General features: G+C 43.7%; 1 protein-coding gene across 3 annotated transcripts in view; it reads right to left on the reverse strand.

Annotated features, from left to right (window-relative positions):
- Positions 1–1,219: 1,219 nt before the first annotated feature.
- Positions 1,220–24,446, reverse strand: part of dock8 (dedicator of cytokinesis 8) — a 430,422-nt gene continuing 407,195 nt past the window's right edge. For 2 of the 3 annotated variants that reach the window (XM_085984337.1, XM_085984330.1), the window contains 8 exons: positions 21,676–21,807; positions 20,844–20,978; positions 18,252–18,341; positions 13,611–13,847; positions 12,374–12,517; positions 10,773–10,879; positions 4,912–5,082; positions 1,220–2,650 (listed from right to left, as the gene is read on the reverse strand). In XM_085984337.1, coding sequence (XP_085840463.1) covers positions 2,584–2,650; positions 4,912–5,082; positions 10,773–10,879; positions 12,374–12,517; positions 13,611–13,847; positions 18,252–18,341; positions 20,844–20,978; positions 21,676–21,807 — 1,083 coding nt within the window. In that variant the 3' untranslated portion in view covers positions 1,220–2,583. Of the gene's footprint in view, positions 2,651–4,911; positions 5,083–10,772; positions 10,880–12,373; positions 12,518–13,610; positions 13,848–18,251; positions 18,342–18,910; positions 18,982–20,843; positions 20,979–21,675; positions 21,808–24,446 lie in introns of those variants that run through there. The other variant, XM_085984345.1, reaches the window with a different exon arrangement.

Raw genomic sequence — 24,446 nt, forward strand, 5'->3', positions numbered from 1 at the left:
GGCACAAGAATCATTCAAGCTCGTCAGCCCAGATCTAGATGTGGAGGTCCGTCCTCATGTGATCAGCTTAATGACTCACGCCCAAGAGAGCCTACTTACCTGTGAGCGCTTTGAACACTTTTCAACCTGGCGATCGCTCGTTAGAGCCATAGCTTTCTTAATCCATGTGGCTCGCTCTCACAAGTCCGATCCTGGCAGCTCGTCAAACAAATGCAGAGGTTGGCACTGGTGCAGGAAGCCTCGTTCCCCAGACGAGTTGGCTGCAGCTGAGAACATTATCATCAGGTCAGTTCAAGTTCAGGCGTACTCTGAGGAGTGCAGAGCACTTGCTGAAAAAAGAACCATTACCAAGACCAGTTCACTGTGGAAGCTGAATCCAGTTTTGAATAACGGCCTCATCAGAATTGGAGGACGGTTGACGCATGCAGAACTGAGCTTGCAAGAAAGGAGTCCTGTTGTCCTGCCACATCAAAACATTGCTCACAAGACACCACCATGAACTGATAGAACGCCAAGGCCACTGTTCAAGGGACGGTCAAAAAGTTCTTCAGACCCATCTCAGAGGTCGTACTCCTCTTACCTAAGGAGGACTGAGTGTTATTGATTCCACAGTTCTGTATGTTTTATAAGTAGTGGCATCTAATAGACGCCAGGCGGGGAGTGTTCTGCCTTATAATTGCAGGAGTTTTGTTTTGTTGCCGCCAGTAGGTGGCAGTAAATGGAAATGGCCAGTTGGGTCACTCAACAGGAAGTAGTATAGTGATAGCAAACAAAGAGGTCACATCAGCATGGAGCGTGCTGCAAGTTAATCCGCTGTAATCTTACATTGTTACGCCTTCGAAAGCATTGCCTGTGAGTTGAGTGGTTTCATTACATATTCATGTTTAGATGTTAGTTATATCTCATGTATGTAACAAGGTGCATTTCTTTCTTTTTTCTTTCTCAGTTTTACTCCAACCCAATGGAAATGATTTGGATTGTTTCATTGACCTCATGCAAGTGTGGCATTATTAAACACCGGAGCTTGGACGCTACATCCTGACTCCCATGTCATTATTGAAAGGAGTTTGGCTGGTTGTCTAACTGCGTACAGACACATACATGTAGGGAGGACAGTACAGTGTCTTTGATTCCCTTAAAGTGATGTCTGCTGTTGGTAAACAGAATTAAAGCACACTGCACAAGAACGTTAGAAGCATTAGCACTTATCAGTGCCACCATCATTTGACAAATATTTATTTGCATGGTTAGAAGTTTCTGTACACAAGATAATATACCGTAATATACAACAGATGAGGACTCAAGGCAGTCTGCCAAGTTGCCTGTATTTATAACGTTAATAATAATGTGTCCAGAATCATATTTTGCAATTTGGATGTACGAGGCGAGAAATTCAAGATTACATTGCTTTTACAACTAGTTACAGGCATCTGTGGGCAGACCATCTTTTATAGAAAGTGGTGATCTTATTCTAATTATATAAAAGAGAATAGAGAAAGCATAACTTCCAGGATGGGAGGGAGTGAAGAACTAACTTAATCTGCACAGTATTTATAGTGTAATCAATGTGAAATTTGCATCATTTTCTGAAAGTCACATAGTACTCAATCACATTCTGATATGAAGTGACTGGTTATCCTTATTATCATTAACCTCTTCATCAGGATTGATGATGTGACAATACAGGGTGTGCTGGGATGTATGGAGCTATATTCTAAGGTCATAAACGGATAGCATTTTATTGAATGTTTAAAACAATTCCTGTAAAACTCTTCATTGATTCATACCAGTTTTTGTGTCCTTGGATAATAGAATGCCACAGAGCTGTTTGCACAGAAATTAAAACAGCATTGCAAACCAAAAATATAGGTAATGCCATTCTGGAGGTATTGTGTCTCAAATTTACTTAATATGCATATGAAGAACGGTGCCCACCAGTGAAATAGTTAAACTACACTGGGTTTAACCACAGAGGTATATGAGTTGCAGAACACATTATTGAAATCTGACAGTGTATTCAACTGATGGATTCCAAGCAAAATGTTATGTTTAAACAACAGAATTACATCAATAGAAGCAAAAAAGGCTGTACCTTGTTTAAAATTAAATGACAGTCACAAAAATCAAGTGATGGGCTATATACAGGACCAGCAGAGAGAAATTATAATTTGACAAACTAACTGCAATTTAGGCTGGAGTATGCAACGCCAGTTCATGTAAACATCATAACATGGATGGGCCGGGAAGGGAATAGAATGGCAAGGTAATAAAACCTCATAGGTGATATTATTATGGAGAATGCAGGAGTGACAGGGCATTAGAACCACTTTTGTGAGCTGAATTAACAAACAACAGTTTAAAATGGTGCCTGGCAGCTTCGTCTACACATGGCGTATATGGTATCAGTATCCATCCATGGTTATTACTTTTTAAAAAGTGCTTCACTTTTGAAAAAGAAAATCAAGTGCAGTTTTCATACTTCTTAGTCATTTGCCATGATGGCTCTTACAGCTCAAATATTGCCCTTGGCGCAAATGAACACTATAAACCAGATCCTAGTGTCTCAAATAGACTGAGAGTCCATCAGCTGTTCTGTGGGTTTGATGGTGATGTCTCATTCTTCCTAAAACTTGATCTTTTAAAGGATTCCCTTAAGGTAGAAAAAAGTAAAAGTTAGTGTTACTGATAATGCTTGAGAGAACATTAAAAAAAACAGTCGTGCCATATCACTTATTCTTACGGTTGAAATACTGCTCATTAGTCATCCAACAAAGCTTTTACCCTTTCTCTCTTGAATGTACTGACCCAGCCCGAGGTACATTTCTTTGGCACTGGCCACCCTCTGGTACTTTATCCAAGTGACCATTCTTCATGTGCAGACCCAGACAATGGGTGTTGATAGGCTATTTTACTGCAGGGTGCATTACTATCCAGCCAATATCTACACATATTCCAACAGGGGGTTACTGGATAACAATCAAGAACAGCAGCCCTGGCTGATATTTTCCCCTCCTTAACCCAAATCCAGAAACCAATTGTGGCATTCTTCCAGCCACCCTGGCTGAGAGCAGCTAAATCGGCAGTCTGGAATTGAACCTAGGATGTTCATGGTCTGTAAACGGTCAGAATCATACTCTATGGTGCACTTCCCAACTGAACCATCTGGGGACCGCATTCAAAACAAAGGCCTTCCAGGGTAACAGGCTCTGTTCTGCACGATTCTGTGCTTGTGGTCACATACTAGCACTTTGAGATTTGAAAAATAAGAATCCCTGGAGTTCATAAAGGGTACAAGGGCCCAAATGGCACCATGGGGACAACTGATGACTTGTAGACTCTGGTAAAGGCAGCTGTTCTGTAGAATTATGTTGTCCTCTCACACTGCTGCTGTTGTTCAATGGTGAAAGTGATGAAGTTATTGGGCCTGTTGAATATACCAACCGCATCCCTGATACTTTCATGGACAGCAAACAAGCTAACACTGCAGATGTCCCCAGTGCAAGTTGTGAAGAGGCCTGCTGCATAAAAATTGAGGTTCACGCTGACTTTGGCGACTGCCAGTACTGTACAGCTGTTACATGTTGTCTGGATGTTTTTGCCTAAGAGAAAGGGCACAGCTCTGTCACTGCATCTCTGCTAAACTTTAGGCTCCTTCGGCAATTCTCACTCATCCTTACCAGGTGGTGGTGTGTGGTACAGTAGACCTGCTGTGAAACAGGGTGGTGGGTCTTGTTGGTATGCCTTCCTTGCCACCTGACATCTCAGGCAACCCTTGTTGGTCCTTCTCTGCCAGGTTCAGTGCTGGTGAAGCACTGAATGCAATCACCATCATGCACAAAAATATAAAATATGGAAATAAAATTTGTAGCAGCTCCCCGTTAAATGGAGACTCCAGCTTTCTTGCTGCAGCTTGTTCCATTTGAGTGATGTGAATGCATCAAACAAGTGACACATTAGTATGGAGCGCTTCACATTTAAATCTCATCTGTCTGTTTCAACAAGATCAATTGGTCTACTGCATGCCTTGAACGCCAACCAAAATGTCTTCAAACTGCAGTTTTGTAATGGGCGAGCATTGTACCATATCACTGGCCACTATCCCACATTTGCTATTTACGTTGGACTTGGCGCTGAGAGCGACTTCTACGCTTACATTTTTTATCTCTTTAAATACTTGTCAGTTCATCGGGATATTTGTGTATCATCAACCATAGCAGCTTTATACCTAATTAAAATAATCTTATTCAATTAGGGTACGGTGGCATAGTGGTTATATTACTGGACTAGTAATCCAGAGTCCTGGACAAATGATCCCGAGTCATGAGTTCAAATCCCACCATAGCAGCTGGGGAATTTAAGTTCAATTAGTTAAATAAAAACCTGGAATAAAAAGCTGGTGACCATGAAGCTATTGGGTTGTTGTAAAAACTAATGTCCTTTAGGGAAGGAAATCTGCCATCCTTACCCAGACGTGACACCAGACCCACAGCAATGTGGTTGACTCTTAACTGACTCTCAGTTGTATTCAAGAAGGCAGCTCACCGCCACCTTCGAGGCCACATCCCGTGAATGAATTAAAAAAGTTGTTCTGACTCCCCTTAGTAACAGAATAACAGATTTGCTTCTGTCTTTATTTTAATGAAAGGGATTCATTGTAAATGCATCCCAATACAGTTTTATTTGTGGGAAATATTATCAAAAATCACAAAGTAAACGGCAATTTCTGAAAAAGAATGAGCAAATACCTAGCTGGTCGCTCATCTTCTGAAAGAAGATTGACTAATGTTTTGGGTGTAACCCGAAATCATAATCAAAGGGCTACACCTGAAATGTTAAACTCATTTCTAAATTATAATCTCTTTTTTTGTTGTTGAGCTACAGTAGCGGTAATGTTGCATTTGTACATCTTACTTGGTCTCCCGGTGGATTTTTATTACTGGTTTATACAGGTCTGGGATCTTTCTCTCAATCATTGGTCTCAGGTTCTCTTTTAACTTGTTGTAATTCTTTTTCAATTCTTGTTGATATTCCTTTTGGTCAGAGGCGATCAGGTGTTTGTTCTTCTCCACAGCATCTCCACATCTGGAGAGGAAAAACAACGAGAGTAGTAAAGCATCAGTGGCACTAGAAGGATTATTTAAATTACTTTTACAATCAGGCCATTTACTATTTTGCATTCTCCAGGTTCATCCTATATTTAGTGTACTGATGTTGTCTAATAGCCTTTTTTGATTACAAGTTTGATATTGTTTGGTAGATACTTATTTTCTCTTCTCTCTTGCTCATGCAAAAGTTTTGGCTTGGAGGATGAGGAGATGAATTGCTCCCTGTGCCAATTCCATTCTGTAATCATCCACTAGGTGGTGTGCAAGAGAGACCTGGGGTGAACCTCTGATTACCCCTTGCTCTGTCCTCAGCTTTGTAACATTCCCCCCACCCACTAACCCCCTCACCCCCCAACACACTTACTGGCACAGCTGCAAACACACCACATAGTGAACTGTGACTGTGATCCAGCATCCTATTAACATCTTCTTTAATTATCCTCATTTGAAAAATGTGAAGTATTTATTAATTGGGTTACAAAAATAACATCTGCACATTTATTTTGATTTCTGGTCAGGCCAAGCAAATGATCGGACTTGCTTTAAAGATTAATCTAATCAGAGTAAGGCACTGAGGAATATGCAGGCAGAGGACATGAAGGGTTTTCATTTCTATTTTTAGTGCACTGCTAATGCGTTCCTAACAAATTCATGCTTGTACTATCTTAACTCTTTTGTTAACCCACTTAATTTAAATTGGGTAAAGTATGCATTAAAATATGCAAAGAGAAATGTACTAACCAATGCACTAAAAATAACATGCAGAGGAAATGAAACCCCAAGTTGTGAACAAGCCAATTTTCTTAGGTGTCCCTGTAGGCTGTCAAAGACTTTGATTTGATTCGTAGCCTTTCAGAGCATCTCTGTCAAACAAAACAAGTGTATTTGTTTTGTGCTTTCATTTTATTTCCTCTTGCCAATTTTCTCCCTTCACCTCTTTTCCTGGAGGTGTGGGCTCCTTGCGAGGATACAGTTCCAAGGGTACCAGTTAATATATTAATAAGGGCAGCATGGTGGCATAGTGGTTGGCACTGTTGCCTCACAGCGCCAGGGACCCGGGTTCGAATCCGGCCTCGGGTGACTGTCTGTGTGGAGTTTGCACATTCTCCCCGTGTTTGCGTGGGTTTCCTCCGGGTGCTCCGGTTTCCTCCCACAGTCCAAAGATGTGCGGGTTAGGTTGATTGGCTGTGATAAATTGACCCTTAGTGTTAGGGGAATTAAATACATGGGGTTACGGGGATCGGGTGGGATATGTGTCGGTGCAGGCTCGATGGGCCGAAATGGCCTCTATCTGCACTGTGGGGTTTCTGTGATTTCTGTGATATCAGAATGGATTGAATATTGGTTAATAGATAGAAAACAGAGTAGGAATAAACAGGTCATTTTCAGGTTAGCAGGCTGTAACTAGTGGGGTACTGCAAGGATCAGTGCTGGGGCCTCAGCTATTTACAATCTATATTAAGGACATAGGTGAGAGAACAGAGTGTAATGTATACAAGTTTGCTGATGATACAAAGCTAGGTGGGAAAGTAAGCTGTGAGAAGGACGCAAAGAGGCTGCAAAAGAATTTAGACAGTTTAAGTGATTGGGCAAGAACGTGGCAGATGGAATATAATGTGGAGAAGGGTTAACTTATCCACTTTGGTAGGAAAAATAGAAAAGCAGATTATTTTTTAAATGGTGAGAGACTGGAAAATGCTGTTAATAAGAGAGACCTGTGTGTCCTTGTACATGAATTCACAGAAAGTTAACATGCAGGTACAGCAAGCAATTCGAAAAGCAAATGGTATGTTATACTCTAATCTCTTTGTAATAAAGGCTAAGAGTAAAGAAGTCTTGCTGCAATTATATAGGCCCTAGGTGAGACCACACCTGGAGTACTGTGTACAGTTTTGGTCTCCTTACCTAAGGAAGGATATACTTGCCTTTGAGGGAGTATAATGTTGTGTCGGTACCTTTCTACCTAGACACAATTTAGGACTCAGAACTCAGAGATTCAAACATGAAGTGCTTTATTGGAAGGAAAGGAAGTTCTGGCAAGTTCCGAACAAAGAGAGCTAAACTTAACAGAGAACACCCAACCATTTATCTCCTGTGACAGCGCCACCACAGGTGGGAGGAGAACACACAATAGAACACACAATACATAACATTTCCTCCCCTCTTAAATGGAAGGTCCACATTATTCCTCAACAGGTAAGTTACTTTCAATGCACTCAACGAACCTAGGGTAGAGGTAGACTGCCTCAACCCCTGACTTTACCTTGTGGTTTATTCTGCCCCAGTCTTGTGGGTAAGTCACTAAGCCTACAGATCCAAGCGTCTTGGAGGCCGCCGCTCTCTGACAGGATACCGGCGGTCATCGCTGGCTTCCACAGCAGTAGGCATTGACACAGGCCTGGATGGAGAAGGTGCCTGTGTCAGTCGAAAGTCAGGAGTTTGCACAGGTGGAACAGTCTCTTTGACTTCCTGTGTTGGAGAAGAGCACTGTGGCAAAGGATGCTGGTTTGCGGTATCATCCGGAAACAGTTCAGGCCAACCAGCCGTTGGAGCCTCTGTGGCTGTCTCTGCTCCTAGCAACAGTTGATCTGTGTGTCTTCTCCAGACGACGTCCTCAGCAGTCTCAACTGTGTAAGACACAGGGCCCGTCTGCGCGATCACCGTAGCAGGAACCCATTTCGGTCCAGTGTTGTAGTTTCGAGCTAGGACGTGCTCTCCAGGGTGAAACCGTCTCTCCTTGGCTCTTTTCTCTCTCTTTTCAACTTGAGCTTGTTGTTGACAATGGACAACCTGTTCTGCCCTTGGAGGTTTGAGTAAGTCAAAACTTGTCCGCAACTGCCTCTTCATTTGTCCCAGTGACAAGGATGTCGTCCAGGTAGCACTGGACTCCTGGCAGTCCACTCAAAATCTGATCCATTGCCCTTTGGAATAGAGCAGGGGCCGACGTAATTCCAAACGGAAGGCGGCAGTACCTGTATAGCCCCTTGTGTGTCACAATTGTCAGCAGCTCCTTTGATTTGTCATCGACATGCATTTGTAGATAAGCCTGGCATAAGTCTATTTTGCTGAACTTTTGCCCTCCGGCCAGGCCCGTAAAAAGATCATCAATGAGGGGAAGAGGGTACTGTTCCGCAGACAGCACCGGGTTAATAGTCACTTTAAAATCCCCGCAGATTCGAACAGATCCATCCTTTTTCAGGACAGGAACAATGGGTGTGGCCCATTTGCTCACGCTCACAGGCTCCAGGACTCCATTCTCGACTAAGGCCTCCAAGTTAGCCTCAACTTTTGGCCTAATTGCATAGGGTACAGGTCGGGCTTTGTGAAACTTCAGCTTGCTGTCAGGTTTAATGTCCAGTCTCACGCTGATCTTTTTCATGCTCCCAAGTTCCCCATTGAAGAGTTCTGCATGTTTGTTTAACACTGCAGTCAGACCTGACTCCCCTTTTGACATCATGCGGACTGCAGGCCAGTCCAGCGTGATTTTCTCTAGCCACGCACATCCCAGTAGCGATGGATAATTTCCCTTTACCACATATAGTGGCAGTTTTGCAGTCTGTCCGTTCAATTTAACTGTCACCTCAATGACGCCTCTCATGGCCACAAGTTCGCCGGTATACGTCTTTAGCACAATGTTTGTTGGCTGAAGGGTAAGATGCTTTGGCATTTTGTTGTAGACAGTGTCTGAAACAAGGGACACAGCCGCGCCTGTGTCCACCCCCATCTGCACTGATTGTCCCTCCACCAGTGGTGACACCCAGTAGCCATTTGAATTGCCTGCAACCGTCAGTATGTGCACCTCTTCTTCCTCAGAGGTGTCGCTCCCCTCTGTTTTGCTTGTTCCATCATACTGCACTGAATGAACACTCTTTTTCCTCTCTTGTCCAAATACAGACATTTTGCTTCCATGCTTCCCAGCTCTGTCTGTTCTTTTTTTACCTCTACAGGCGCGTTCAATGTGACCCTTTTTGCCACAATTTCGGCATTCCAGCTCCGTACACCAGCAGTCATTAGCGTGATGGCCCGTTTTCCCACAACGGTAACATGTGCCGTTCCGCGCACCTTTAGGCTCAGACGACACCTTGTGAACTCTCCCTGTTGAACTCAACTGGTGAGCCTCCTTTTCCGCCATCTCCATGGAGACACTAACTTCAATGGCCTTTTCAAGAGTAAGGTTGTCCTCAGTAAGAAGGCGCTTCTGTGTGGCTGCATTTTGCAGACCACACACAAGTCTGTCTCTAATGGTGTCATTCAGCACCTCCTTGAACTGGCAGTGTTCCGACAACCTTTTTAAAGCAGCAATAAACATCGTCACTGATTCCCCCTCCTCTTGATTCCGTTTGTGAAATCTAAATCTCTCAGCAATAACCAGAGGTTTTGGTGAAAAATATGCTCCAAGAATTTCCACTAGTTGCTTATATGTTTTAGTTCCTAGCTTATCTGGCTGCACGAGGCTGTGAAGTAAATTGAATGTCTTCGGCCCGATTACACTCAAAAAGGTAGGCACGACCTTTTCATTTGCCACCGCATTCGCCAATACAAAATAGTCAAAACGTTCCGTATATGCGCTCCATTGCTCCACATTTTCATCAAAATCACCGATGTTTCCTAATATAGTAGCCATCTCACGTTTCAAATTAAATTTTCTGTTTACTCACTGCACCCATAACGTACGCAGATTCATCCGCTCCTCGTTGCCACTTGTTGTGTCGGTACCTTTCTACCTAGACACAATTTAGGACTCAGAACTCAGAGATTCAAACATGAAGTGCTTTATTGGAAGGAAAGGAAGTTCTGGAAAGTTCCAAACAAAGAGAGCTAAACTTAACAGAGAACACCCAACCATTTATCTCCTGTGACAGCGCCACCACAGGTGGGAGGAGAACACACAATAGAACACACAATACATAACATATAACATAGGTTTACTAGGCTGATTCCAGGGATGAGGGGATTGTCCTATGAGGAGAGATTGAGTAGATTGGGCCTATATTCCCTAGAGTTTAGAAGAATGAGAGGTGATCTCATTGAAACATATAAAATTCTTAAGGGGCTTGGCAGGGTAGATGCTGGGAGGATGTTTTCCCTGGCTGGAGTCTAGAACCAGGGATCACAGTCTCAGAATACTAAGGGAATCAAGGGATATGGGGATAGTGCGGGAAGGTGGAGTTGAGGTAGAAGATCAGCCATGATCTTATTGAATGGTGAAGCAGGCTTGAAGGGCCTTACGGCCTACTTCAGCTCCTATTTCTTATGTTCTTAGTTGCCCTCGAGTATCTCACCCAAATGGCCATTATTCAGATAAGAGCCTTGGCAGGCTAATCAACTATTCATCCACAGAGCATCACTGCCAAGCCCAAACCTGTCCTTGCCTGATATGTGCACTTTGAGCAGGAATCACGAGATAGCAACCATGAATGGTGACCCTGGCCAGTTTCCCCTCCGTAATCAGGCACTGGGGCCAATTATGGCACGTCAATCACCACCCAGCTGAAGTCAATGAACTCAATACAGACTGGAAATCATACATGGCACCTTTCTGATCTATATTGCTCAGCTACCGACTGGAATAATTTGCTGTGCCATTGAGGGTCGACACGTTACATTTGCACAATGTTACATTTACAGGTTCAACAAATAACTCATCCTGCATTTTATTTAACTCACCGCATGATAAATTCTTTGAAGCATAACCTCAATTTATTGTGATGTCTGAAGAGTTTTGAATTCTCTGGAATTTCAGCCAAGAACACTTGAGCTACTTCTAACGGACCCTGTAACAAGCAGACAAAACTGGCATGAGGCAGAGACACCAGGAAACAAGGATGGTGCTTTGGTTAGTTTGTAGAGAATTTAAAAAAATTAACAATATAACTTAGGAAAACTTAAAAATAAATTGAGAAACTTGGGTTGTCTATCAAACAGCTGCTGTATATTATTATAGTTTTCATTACTAGACTATTATAAATCAAGCATGTACTTTTAGTGTTATATTGTGTGTAGGAGGAAGTACTTTTTTATACTTGATTTTAAATACTTTAATCCATCCTCTATGTGGTTGCTGGTACCTGATACTAATCCTCCAGTTAGTTGAATGGCTCTTTGAATACTCAGCTGCTTATTAATCATCAATGAGACAAATTTAAATATCAGTTCATCAATTTGTATTTGGACAAATACAAGCGCCTGCTCCCCCACCAAAACTCTGCAGGATATTGACACCATCCCACATTGTGTGGGGCTTGGTCATTCAAATTGTTGGGTACGTGGGCCTGTCCCAATGAGGTCCTAGAAAAAGTGAACAGCAAGCTACTGCTGCAATAGAGGGAGGTAGGAGCCCATGATGAGCCGAAGATTAAAGTATTCCAAAATTATTTATTCTCTGTAGGGGAACAACAGTGGCCGTTAATAGGTAATTATTCCCCTCTGGGATCAATGACCTTTCCTCCCTCTGATGTTTGGAGCCTTAGGGTCCAGTATAAAACCCATGCCTGCTGCCATCTGGTGTGAGCTCTGTTATGTTCATTAATAACTAGTCGTTTTCATTATGAACAGCTAGCTTCTAGCTAGTCACTTTATTCATGCCATGTGGACTTGGTACAGTATCCATCTTGACTACTGCCTTCTGGGTAGCCTAGTGCATCGTGGGTAGTCCCACTCTTATATATACAGCTAAACATACAGCTCCACCTAGTGTACCATTCTAGAATGACATGTTACTGATCATTACAAGTTCCACTGGGTCTCTTGCAGGGCATGTTGGCTGGAATTCCTGGATAGCTTGAGAATGCCCCCAAAGTCTCGCCTACATATGCAGGAAGTGAGCAGATGACTTGCCCTTTCCCCCCTCCCCCCAAAACAGGAATTTGGAACTCCAGCCACAGGTTGCATAGAGTGGAGACCTTTTGTATCTACGTTTTGACCCAAATTCCTGTCCACCCAAAGGCAATCTGCCCGCTTTGTGCCCTCCCCCACCCAAGGAACTTTGGTCCCATTGTACACATTGGTTAGCAGCCTTTTCTGGGGCTTAACCCAAAACAATAGACAAGTAAAGCAAGTCCCTGACATCTTAATCAGAAGTGATGAGTGTTTCCTATGCAACCTCCCCCCACCCCCACAAAAGTGGACACTTTTGTATTGTGAATGTAGGAAGCACTTATTAAAGACTTGGCCACAAAATCATCAAGTTTGAGGTCTTAAAGCACAGAGTCACCAGGCTGACGTGTACAAATCAACAGTAAGCTGATTCAGGTTCTTTGGTGTGGTACCTGGTTTACAGTAGTTCCCACAGAGCCTTGTAGCACCATCTGAAGCAATTTGGGATCTGGAGGTTCCTGGTGAGTTGCAATTGCTAGCTCAAGCGTTTTCTTCTGCATGTCCTCAATAGCTACTTCAATAGGCGTCAGGATAAACTGCAAAATGAAAGAGATAAAATTACTTCTTTCCAGCCTGCTTTAATTGAAAACAGATTTGAATTCTATTCTCACTTGAAATACACTTGTCCAGTATTAATGACATTGGATGGCATCAAATGTCAGCAGTTAAAACCCTAAAGATACTGGGACTCGCTATTCACTGCTGTTTCTACTGGAACCTTTTGCACTGTGAAAACCTTTCAGTTCTATCTTGTGAAATTATACCTGGTAACGTCACACCCCATCTTAATTGTAACACAGCCCTTGGGAACAAGCAGCTGAGCTTTTGTGTGCATTTCAATAAGATTCATAGTTCAGTGAATGGCCCACAACTCCCAATTAAAAGTAACAGGAAAAGGTATGAGCTAAAGTCCAGCTATATTAAAACAGCGATATTAAATAGGGAGCTGTGAAAAAGGGCATTTGGCAGAGCAATTTTGTATTTGAACTGTCTTTTCGTTATTAAATCTCCCTGTGCTGCTTATCAGGTTTTATCTTCTGCTTTCCTGATGCAACCATATTTCCAGATTACAAACACTTTGGAGCAGCAGTCATTTAAATTCAACCAGTAAAGGATATTGGGTTGCTCATACATAATTTATTGACCAGTAGCTATTTGCATTTCAAGGACGGTAGTTGCTCTTCCGATTGATGCTTCATCCTTTCCACAGTATTTTCCATCGTGAAATCTAATGTTTAATTATTCCTTATGCACAACAGTTGAAGATGTTGTAATTAGCTTCTGACATACAAAGGAAAAACAAACAAAAATTTCGACAAAAAGGTTTTAGCTTCAACCATCACCCTGTGCTTTTTTTTATTCTTTCCATTTTTTCCCCCTTACACTAGAATACTGTCTGGTCCAACCAGCAGACCCAGTAAGTACATCATACATATTGCTACAGTTTTGGATGTTCGTGCTATTTAGTGAAGTGACTGTCATGAAGAACAGGTCCATGAAGTGAATCAGACAGGTTGCTTGAGAATGGGTTAGCCCTTGCCCATTAAATGTATTTTCCAGTAAGTTCAATTTTCAAAATCTGTGTTTCAAGTAGTTCTTAGAATTTTTTTTAAAATAGTAATTTTTTACCTCTTCTTTCTGAATGACATTAATTCTAGTTTTAATGTAAGGGAAAGCGTGTAGAGTTGTCAGGATGGTCTTTCTCTTGTACTGCTCGCAGAGGTCTCCTCGGGGGCGGCCATCCTTGGTAAATGGAGTGGTGTACATGAAGCGCCGAAGGTTGAAATTCTTTTCAAAATAGGTGATTCTATCTTTCATTTCATAATCATCAAAGAATGGTTCAGCAAATGTTATTTGTATGTAGGCCTGGAAACACAACAAAGTTAAAAAATGTATAAATATACAAGTAACTTTTATTTGCAAATATATACCCTATTATGAGGGCATGCTGCCTCTTTCTCTCCACTTGGTGGGATGTGCATTCCTGTGTCCAAGGCAGCAGGGTTGGACATCGAATCCCAGCCGATTGCCAGTGCTGCTCCCAAACAATTGCTGGAACGCATGCAAGAGTGTCCCACTGGACACTGACCAATATATTTTTACTCTACCTTGCAGGATTTTACTCTGCCTTGCAGGAAGATGCTAAGCCTCCATTCAGAGTCTGCTTGTTGCAGTGCTGCTGAGATTGAGCCGGCTAAATTCGATAAGGCCCGAAAATGGGCGTGGGGATCGCGATGCGTGATCTGCATGCACCTGTTGAAAGTAATGGAGGCAGCACGTGAAATTAACATGATTGAAGTGCTGAGCCCAGCGCTGAATGCGTGCTGGTTGGCTGAGTGCTCAGGAGGGGGCCCAATTTTTTGGGAAGTGATCTCTATTTAAAGCTAGCCTGCAGTGTGAAATGCAGTCTGCACTTCTTAAAGGGGAGGTGCTTTCTGAAATAAGCACCTCATTGTAATTGTTGCAAAGGAAGGTGTAAGGTAACTATGGCTCAACAGGGCAGAGAAAGGGCAACTAAGTTCTCAGAGGCAGCACTGGAGGCCTTAGTTCAAGGGGTCAAAAGGAAGAGACAGGTCCTCTACCTGCAGGGGGCCAGCAGGCCCTCCAGACTGACTGCAAGAAGGCAGTGGGAGCAGATAGCTGAAGCGATCAATGCCATCAGTCTTTCCCCCAGGACCTGAATCCAGTGCCAAAAGAAGACTAATGACCTCACATGAGTGGTCAAGGTCAGTGAATGCATCTTCAAATGCTGTCTCCTACCAACTGCACCACTAGCCTCAAACATTGCTCAATGCACCACACCCCCATCACTCAACTACCAACAATCTCGATCAATCACGACTCATACCTCACAATCATAGCTTCACTTCGCCCTTACACACCCTGCTGCAAGCCACATACCCACATCTCACACCTTGCACATGCTGCCGGCTATTCAACCATGACAGGCACATCACCCAAACATATTGCACCACACTCACTGACACACTTCCCTTTCTCTTGCAGGCCAAGGTGTCGCATAACCGGCACCAGCAGCAGCTAAAAGGTGGGGGCAGGCTCGGCCGCAGAACCGTACCCAGCTGAAGGAGACAATGCTAGACATCATTGGAGAGGTCGGCACTGAGGTTGTGATGAGCGGCGAGGCTGAAAGCATTGATGATGACTAATACCTAATCCTCCTTCCCTCTCATCCCACAATCTCTTCTCACTTACAAGCTGCTGATGGTGTAAGCATGCACATCTTGTTTTCCCCCCCTCCCCTCACCACAACGCTACCCATGTGCCTTTCTCCTTTCAAATACCCAAGAACTCCAACCAGCCAGCCAGAACAAAAGGAGAGTGATGGAGAAGAGACACCGTCACTACAGAGCCTCTGTGACCTTCCAGATGCAGTGACGGATGGCAAACTGCGAATCATTTGCTATGTTGCCTGTTCCAGCCTGGATGGATCCACTGGCAAAATAATTCAGGGCCACTGTCACAGCCATTGTCACCCTGCTCTGAAGCTGCATTTCTGGTTCCAAGAGGTGGCTGAGTTCTGTGAGCATAAAAACTGACTGTAAAAGCTTTTATAGATATGTGAAGAGAAAAAGATTGGTGAAGTCAAGCGTAGGTCCCTTGCAGTCAGAATCGGGGGAATTTATAACGGGGAACAAAGAAATGGCAGACCAACTAAATACATATTTTGGTTCTGTCTTCACAAAGGAGGACACAAATAACCTCCCAGAAATACCGGGGAACATAGGGTCTGATGAAAGGGTGGAACTGAAAGAAATCAGTATTTGTAGGGAAATGGTGTTAGGAAAATTGATGGGACTGAAGGCCGATAAATCCCCAGGGCCTGATAATCTACATCCCAGGGTAGTTAAGGAAGTGGCCCTAGAAATAGTAGATGCATTGCTGGTCATCTTCCAGAACTCAATAGACTCTGGAACAGTACCCATGGATTGGAGGGTAGCTAATGTTAACCCACTATTCAAAAAAGGTGGCAGAGAAAAAGCGGGGAATTATAGACCGGTAAGCCTGACATCGGTAGTGGGGAAAATGCTAGAGTCCATTATAAAAGATGTAATAGCAGAGCACTTGGAAAGCAGTGACAGGATCGGACAAAGTCAACATGGATTTACAAAAGGTAAATCATGCTTGACTAATCTACTGGAATTTTTTGAGGATGTAACTGGTAAAATAGATAAGGGAGAACCAGTGGATGTGGTGTATTTGGACTTTCAGAAGGCTTTCGATAAGGTCCCGCATAAGAGATTAGTGTGCAAAATTAAGGCACATGGGATTGGGGGCAAGGTATTGACTTGGATAGAGAACTGGTTGGCGGACAGAAAGCAAAGAGTTGGAATAAACGGGTTGTTTTCCGAGTGGCAGGCAGTGACTAGTGGGATACCGCAAGGATCGGTCCTAGGACCCCAGCTGTTCACAATATATATTAATGATCTGGATGAGGGAATTGGATGTAATATCTCCAAATGTGCAGATGACACAAAGCTGGGTGGGAGGGTATGCTGTGAGGAGGATGTCATGAAACTCCAGTACAATTTGGACAGGTTAGGTGATTGGGCAGAAACATGGCAAATGCACTATAATGTGGATAAATGTGAGGTTATCCACTTTGGTGGCAAAAACAGGAAGGCAGATTATTATTTGAATGGCAATAGATTGGGAGTAGGGGAAGTGCAAAGAGACCTGGGTATTCTTGTGCACCAGTCGCTGAAGGTAAGCATGCAGGTGCAGCAGGCGGTTAAGAAGGCAAATGGTATGTTGGCCTTCGTAGCAAGAGGGTTCGAGTACAGGAACAAGGATGTCTTGCTACAGTTATACAGGGCCTTGGTGAGACCGCACCTTAAGTATTGTGTGCAGTTTTGGTCGCCTTATCTGAGGAAGGACGTTCTTGCCATGGAAGGAGTGCAGCGAAGATTCACCAGGCTGATACCTGGGATGGCAGGAACGACGTATGAGGAGAGATTGCATCGATTGGGCTTATACTCACTGGAGTTTAGAAGATTGAGAGGGGATCTCATCGAAGCCTATAAAATTCTGTCAGGCCTGGACAGACTAGATGCTGGACGGATGTTCCCAATGGTCGGGGAGTCCAGAACCAGGGGTCATAGTCTAAGGATAAGGGGTAGGACATTTAGGACTGAAATGAGGAGGAATTTCTTCACCCAAAGAGTGGTGAACCTGTGGAATTCTCTGCCACAGAGGGCGGTGGAGGCCAGTTCATTAAATATATTCAAGAAAGAGTTGGATATATTTCTTAAGGCTAAAGGGATCAAGGGATATGGGGAGAAGGCAGGGACAGGGTACTGAATTTGGATGATCAGCCATGATCTCATTGAATGGCGGAGCAGGCTCGAAGGGCCGAATGGCCTACTCCTGCTCCTATCTTCTATGTTTCTATGTGAAGCAGAGCCGACAAACACACTGCTCCTGGATTAGGTGCAGATAGGAGAAGTGCTCCTTGAAGACCTTGGTGGGTAAGGCCTCCCGCTGAGAACCCTCCTTCCCCTCCTCTTCCTCCCTCTGCAAGCAGCTAGGCTTCTTTGCTGCCTCTGCTCCATCTCCCTGTCATGCTGCAGTGCAAGGGCAATTGCAAGTAGAGACCCCGTGACTAGGAGCAAGTGGTGTACTCAGCGGCCTTCCAATAGTGGCCAACAGCTTCCCAACGTCCAGCAGCACTCCCTGCACACTTTACCAACTTTTTAAATCTCTTCCAGCAATCCAGTATTCATACAAACTCTGCAAGAGCCAGTACAAGAGAAATAATCAACTTACCTGCAAGTTGGATGTTTCCCTTTAAATAGCACTGGTGGGTGGTCCCTCGTGCAGCATGTTCAGCTGTGCGTGTTCAGGAGAGGTCGTTGAATGGAGTGGCGACGTTGAAAATGGCAGGTCGTGCGTCAAATCCGAGTTACTTGCTGACTGACGTCACGATCTGCCTACTCTGCATACAGCTGGTGCACGCACGTCCCGCTGCGCTATCGCCTTCACCAAGATGGTGAACAGCGCGGGCCGTGCTGGAATTGGGCGGAAGCGAGGCTGACGCCATTTTTTTCCTTAAAAACGGCCTTAGCTACCGGCACTAAGGTGCATAATGTCGCAGCCTGACTCCCTAATGCGCGGTGTTACCATATTGCAGAATACAAAATTCAGAAAAAATATATAGGGCCAAAAAGATTTTTTTGAAGATTACAAAATAAAAATGCAAATTTTTATGAGTAATTGATCTACATTGCACATTGCAAGTAATTTTCAACTGACCTTGTTGGGATCCAGCTTTCCCTTTTCCACAGGACTGGAATCCTTAATAACTTCCACAGCATCCTCACCAAAGCACTGTCCATAAAATGCCTGTTTGAAACATAATACAGGATCCGTGGTTTTAACAGAGCTCTTTCAATACCATTAGTTGATAGTCTTATCAAAATGGGCAGAGTTTGGTTAGTTGCGAAGCAGATTTTAATCCCTGATAAAGTTTTATTTTTGAAGAACATCAACACCTTAGGTTGAAATGCAACCTGATTGCTTTTCAGTGTCACCTGCAGGGACTGCGCATTGAACATTGGGTGAGGAACTATACACCAGAACAATGCCTTTGGGAAAAATAATGAAGAGAAATTGTCAATAAAATGTGATGTAGTAAGAAATGTGGCAGAGGCATGTTGGCCCAAAATGGAATTCTTCTGCGCTAACCATTTATGATCGTTTAAAACTGTCCAACCGAATAGACAAGACTTAATTGCAAATGAAGAGAGGGCAAGGCTAAGCAGTTACAAGCCATGCATAAACGTCAATCCATCACAGAAGTAAAATTGTAGAGAAATGTGCGCCAACAGGAACACTCCCGTGCAAAAATCATTACAGTTCAACATTCATGCAAAATTGATACACTCCAAAACAGCAAGGGACTACAAACTCACCTAGCTACCACAATTCTATCCTTTGTATCAACGGAAGGGGAAACATTGAGAAAGTCAAGGGTAGCACCCAGCTATCTCCCAGAAAAGGAAAAGAAAATTTCCCATGATTAGACTCTGTGGAGGTAAGACTGATACGGCAGATTCATTTTTAAACAGACAATTTTGAGTTACCTTTGTGTTCCTTACTCAATGATAGATTCTGCTGTGTTGAGAACAGCAAAAGTGCATGTACAGTGGTGGCTCGGTTAGAAGATCTTTTCTTAATGTAACATTTTTTCTAACCTTCCATTTTTGTTCATTATTTTTCTATTCTTTCCCCATACATCGTACACCACTCCTGACCTAGAAGGCAGCCAAGTATCCTGCTCTGAGTTCTCCATGTATGATATTCCATAACTAGATGTTAAGGGGTGTGAGAGTGGCTCAGGGTGAACTGTCCCCACAATTCTCTCCCCCTTCTCCCTGGTGGCCTGACTTGAGATTGGGAATTCATTATAGCATAGAAATTACAGTTGGTGATATTAGTGGATGTTCAAATGACATTTCTTTACTGTCTATCTTACTATACATTAACCTGTTTACTTCAAACGGGTTAACATTTCTGCCAAAATAGTAGGCAGAGGACAATTTTATGACTGTGTTCACCAATGTATCCGCCATGGAATGAGAATGCTCTGCCATGTTGGTTACAGCACTCAGTAGTCATCCAGGGCCTGACTGAAATAGGCGTTAGGCCCATTGCTTGTGCAGGTCACGGCCCAAAGCCTTTTTCAGGCCCATTCCCGAAATTGGTTAGCGCCTGACCGCAGCATGCACCGTGCCTGCTACAATAAGTTTTCTTAGGCGCAGAGCAGCCAAACCAGCAACCCTAAAAGAGATAGCTGCAGACGGCAGCCAAAAAGGTAAGTACATTTTTTACTTAGCCGAATGTTAAAATTGCGGGCTACTGCTGGTCACTGCTCAACCCCCTCTGGATCGCTTCCTTCCCCCTGGACTCATGGTTACTCAGGTGTCAGCATCCCTGCTGGCCAATCTCCATCATGCCCATGACCAGTGCACTGCCTCTTGGGGTGCGACTGGCATCCCCAGCACGCAGGTCGTGTCCTGATGATGCTAGAAGACCAATTAAGCGTGGTCCTCTTGTTCACCAGTTTTGGTGTGGCAGTTTACGTTTGCTGCTGAAATTGTGCCCGAAGTCGGGCACAAACCAATTTCTAGGCCTCACTGTCTAGGCTATCACTTAAAGAACAATCACTTTAACATGGCATAAGAAAATTGCACTGCCTCTGAAACTTTATCCCAGAAAATTGAGACATTTGGAAAGAAACTACTATGAAGCCTTGGTAATGCAACTTCATAGCTTCGTAACAAAATGTGGTCTGATTGTCAACTCTGAATTATATAGAAAAAAGAAAGACTTGCATTTATATAGCGCCTTTCATGACCTTAGGCGTGCCAAAGCACTTTACAGACAATGAAGTACTTTTGAAATGTAGTCACTGTAATGTAGGAAGCCCAGCAGCCAATTTGCACATAGCAAGGTCCCACAAACAGCAATGTGATAATGACTAGATTATCTGTTTTAATGATTTCGGTTGTGGGATAAATATTGGCCAGGACAGCAAAGCAAACTCTTCTGCTCTTCTTCAAATAGTGCCATGGGATCTTTTACATCCATCTGAGTGGGAAGACAGGGCCTTGGTTAATGTTTCATCCGAATGACAGCACCTCCAACAATGAAGCACTCCCTCAGTACTGCACTGGAGTGTCAGCCTAGATTTTGTGCTCAGTATAGGTGTGGTTGTATGAGTTTGTGCTACTAGTGAAAAATACCCCTAAAGTGTATAATCTGTTTGAGATACCAATGTCATTGGCATTAAAAACAACTGACTAATACCAACAACTATATGGACCAATGATAACTTTTATTTACCTCCAGTCGATGAGAAATTTCTGGCAGCTTGGTGATGGCAGGCTCTTTGTAGACGTATTCCTGTTCATCCAAATCCCCAAATTTAGCTCCATAGAATGCAACACGGAAGTATGTACCAAACATTCGTTTAGAACCCTTGCAAAAAAAAAGCCACACATTTAATTTAGATAACCACAAGTGGGCTGTTAAAGCACTGCTGCACCAGGTATGAGAGGATTAGTACAGCAACCCTTTACTGTGCTATTCTATTTATAGTGATGGGCACATGAACATGAAGCTGCTTTGTAGCATGAATTTATTAATCAGAAAGTCATAACAATGTGCAATATATTAGAAAGTTAGAACCTGTTGTTGCCACAGTAAAAAATAAGTAATTTTTGGAATCATTAAACTCATTGAAGAACAATGTATCCATGCTTCCCTCTTGTGTAAGGCTTTGGTACAAAGGGGATGTTGTACTAGGAGGGGACACAAGTATGTTTCTTGACTGACCGTTTTTCCCATCAACTATTGTTGCTCGGATTTTAGTGAGGTGTGTTTGTGGAGGGGGCGGTGGGGAGGCGATTGTAGGGGGGGTTTGAGCAGTACGTGCCATTAAGAATCTCAGCAGATTGGTTCTTTGAGTCCCTGCTCATTTAGATGCAAATCAGCAAAATAAAAACCGTTAACAAAACCAAGTGTTAGGTATGCAATATTCCTCTCCTTGCTCATAAAAATGTGTGAAGCTTCCATCATGTATTTTGTAAATTGTTCTTTCCCAGTATGATAAATAATGTTGAAGAAAATGCTACAACACTGAGAAAAGCTTCTCTACTGAAATAAAATGGGTTACCTTTGCTGTTATGCTTTCAAATGCTTTTTTGAGCTTCTCATGTATATGGGCCAATTTGTTGACATCTCTATGGGCTTCTTGGATCGGTATGATAACTTTGTAAACTTCATTCACAATTTCAAACATATAGCCCTAAAAGAAGGAAAATTTTATGTTAACATAATAACAATTAACTGCATCAACCATTTAATCCCTTCTGAGTGTAAAGTTAGATTTTTCCTTCTATTTTTTGTAAAAATTAAATATACTTAATTCCATAGACAAATAATTTACATAATCAGATTCATTTCCATCAGCTTATTTGCATATTTCTCAAAGTTCTGTCTCCCATTCTGACCCGGAACAATACAAATCCCACTGAATTGATACACAGAGCAGTGCCACAAGGCTACAGACCAAATGCTGGAAAATGGGATTAGATTAGACAGGGCTTGATGGCCGGCGCGGACGCGATGGGCCGAAGGGCCTCTTTCTGTGCTGGAAAACTCTATGACTCTATGAAAGCATGATATACTGTGGTTGGGGTGCTTCTGAGGAAATGTCCAACATTTTGTTTGGTCAAGTATTCGCATATGTCCCCAATTCCCATCCCTTCAAACTTCTTTGTATGTAGTTTTCAACTCCCACCACCAATATGTCATCTGGACCCATCTGAATCTGCACCTGAAGTTATTTTGAGGAGCAGCCCATGGAAAATTAAGTGCAACCACCAGATCTATCTAAAATCCATCAATAGCAGTTCTGAGGTAAGCACTAACAAACAGAGAATCCTCTATATTCTGCAGCTATTTTGTATCAAAACAAGCTCGGCCATTTTCTGTCGATGAACCTGACTTTTAACTCCATGTGTACCGTGACAGGAAGAAAGAAACCAGTATCATGATATGGCATAGATGAAAATATTTAATTTTTGTCAGAGTCCCACAGCACAAAACTTGCCCGGAAATCAACAATCTCAATTGGGGAGGTGATAAGGATGGCTAATGTGGGAAGTGGAAAATGTCATGCTGATAAAGTAAAGGGTTGCTGCACATAGGTTGGGATAAGGCAGAGTGTTGGAACAGAATGGAGAGCACTTTACTTTTCATCTGGGCTGTGACTGGAGAGTGACTGATGTTAAAACTGAGTGGCTGAAATGGTAAGGCATTCCAATCTCCAACACTGACAATAAGCAGAAAAATGCATTTAAAAGAAAAATCAGCAAAAATACAGACATTTAAACTTTTGTACACGTGGGGCTGAGTCATCAACGATTAACGGAATGAAGGACCATTCTCAATATATTTAGTCTCCCGGGTGGGGGTGGTGGGTGAGGGGAGATTGGAGGCCGGGGTGCGGGGAGAAGGATCCCCCTGGTTTCTGGCGAGTGGCCCTCTCGCCTGCTCAAAAGAGGAGGTTACATTTGTAAGCTGCAGGAAGAGAGCGGGACCTCGGTGAACAAGTCCCATAGGCCTAGAAATTCAGTTGCTTGCGCCACCAGTTTGCACCCAAAGAGGCCACTCAGAGGCTTTAGCGCCACTGGCCACAACCACCGCGATATTTAGCGGGGTGCTAATGGCGGCATTAGCCTGTAGCGCTGCGCCACCACCGATGACGTCATCGGTGTATGCAGCGCTCCGCTACCGCCCCGAACGCCATATTAGGTCGCGCCCGCCTCTTCCGCGCCGGCCGCAAATAGCGACCGGTACACAGGGGCCAACCTGTGGCGGTAGTGGAGCGAGTTAAGGTGGAGGTGCGGCCGGCCGCTTTTTCGGCGGCCGCCTGCCAGCACCTCCGTCCCCGGCCTCCTACACCCCCCCCCCCGCGGCATTGCCAGCTGTTTCCCGAGAGCCCGGCACTTCTCCTTGGTGCCGGGCTCATTTGCCGGCACTCGCAAGCGGGGATCGCGCTGTTGCAGCCACCTCCCCCTTAACAGTGGGAGGAAGGCCTGCAGTACCGCTGCGTGCCGTGCCGCAGCGGGTGGCGCTGCGGCACTTTGCGCGCCGATATTCAGTTTCAGCGCCCCAAGCGGGGCGCAGGAAGCCTCGTTTAGCGGCCGGCTTCCATTTGGGGCGCAGAAACTGAATATCCCGATGGCGCAAGTGGCTCCGCGCGCAGCGGTAATTCCGGCGCCCAGGCGAGCTTGGCGCCCCAAACTGAATTTTTAGCCCATTGTTTCCAACGGGCGGGCAGGGTTAAAACCGCTCCAATGTTAGAAGATATCTTAATGTAGGTGTGAAATAGTTTTGATTTGCAATATATCTTTGATTCTACTTTTAGTAATATTCCTCAACTGGTGTAGAATTGTGAATATTGTGATTCTATATCACCAATAATCTGCTAATTAAGATAATTTGTAATTTATTAAAGAAAAATCTTTTTCATTAGTTTCAACCACAGTAGCAGTCCTGCTGCATTGGCAGTTGAAATATGGGTGGGTTGAGCATCCTCCACCTATGGTAAGGCTCTACTTCATCAGCAACAACAACTTGCATTTATATAGCGCGTTTAACGTAGTAAAACGCCCCAAGACACTTCACAGGACAAAGACTGACACCGAGCCAAAGAAAGAGATATTGGGATAGGTGACCAAAAGCTTGGTCAAAGAGGCGTTGCTGGACCATACTGTGGTACAGTGACAAACCTGAAAGGCTCCCAATCATATCAGTCAGTTCAATCAGTCTGGACCAAAGTGAAACTGGGTGGTTATAATTGTGCTCAACTATCTTTGAGAAATAAATTTAGTGTAGATTATAATGACACTAGATTTTAATGACACTAACAGGAGTGTT

This window comes from Somniosus microcephalus, chromosome 1 (assembly GCF_052327205.1).
Source record: "Somniosus microcephalus isolate GS21.2 chromosome 1, FLI_Smic_1.0, whole genome shotgun sequence".
Taxonomy (NCBI): Eukaryota; Metazoa; Chordata; class Chondrichthyes; order Squaliformes; family Somniosidae; genus Somniosus; species Somniosus microcephalus.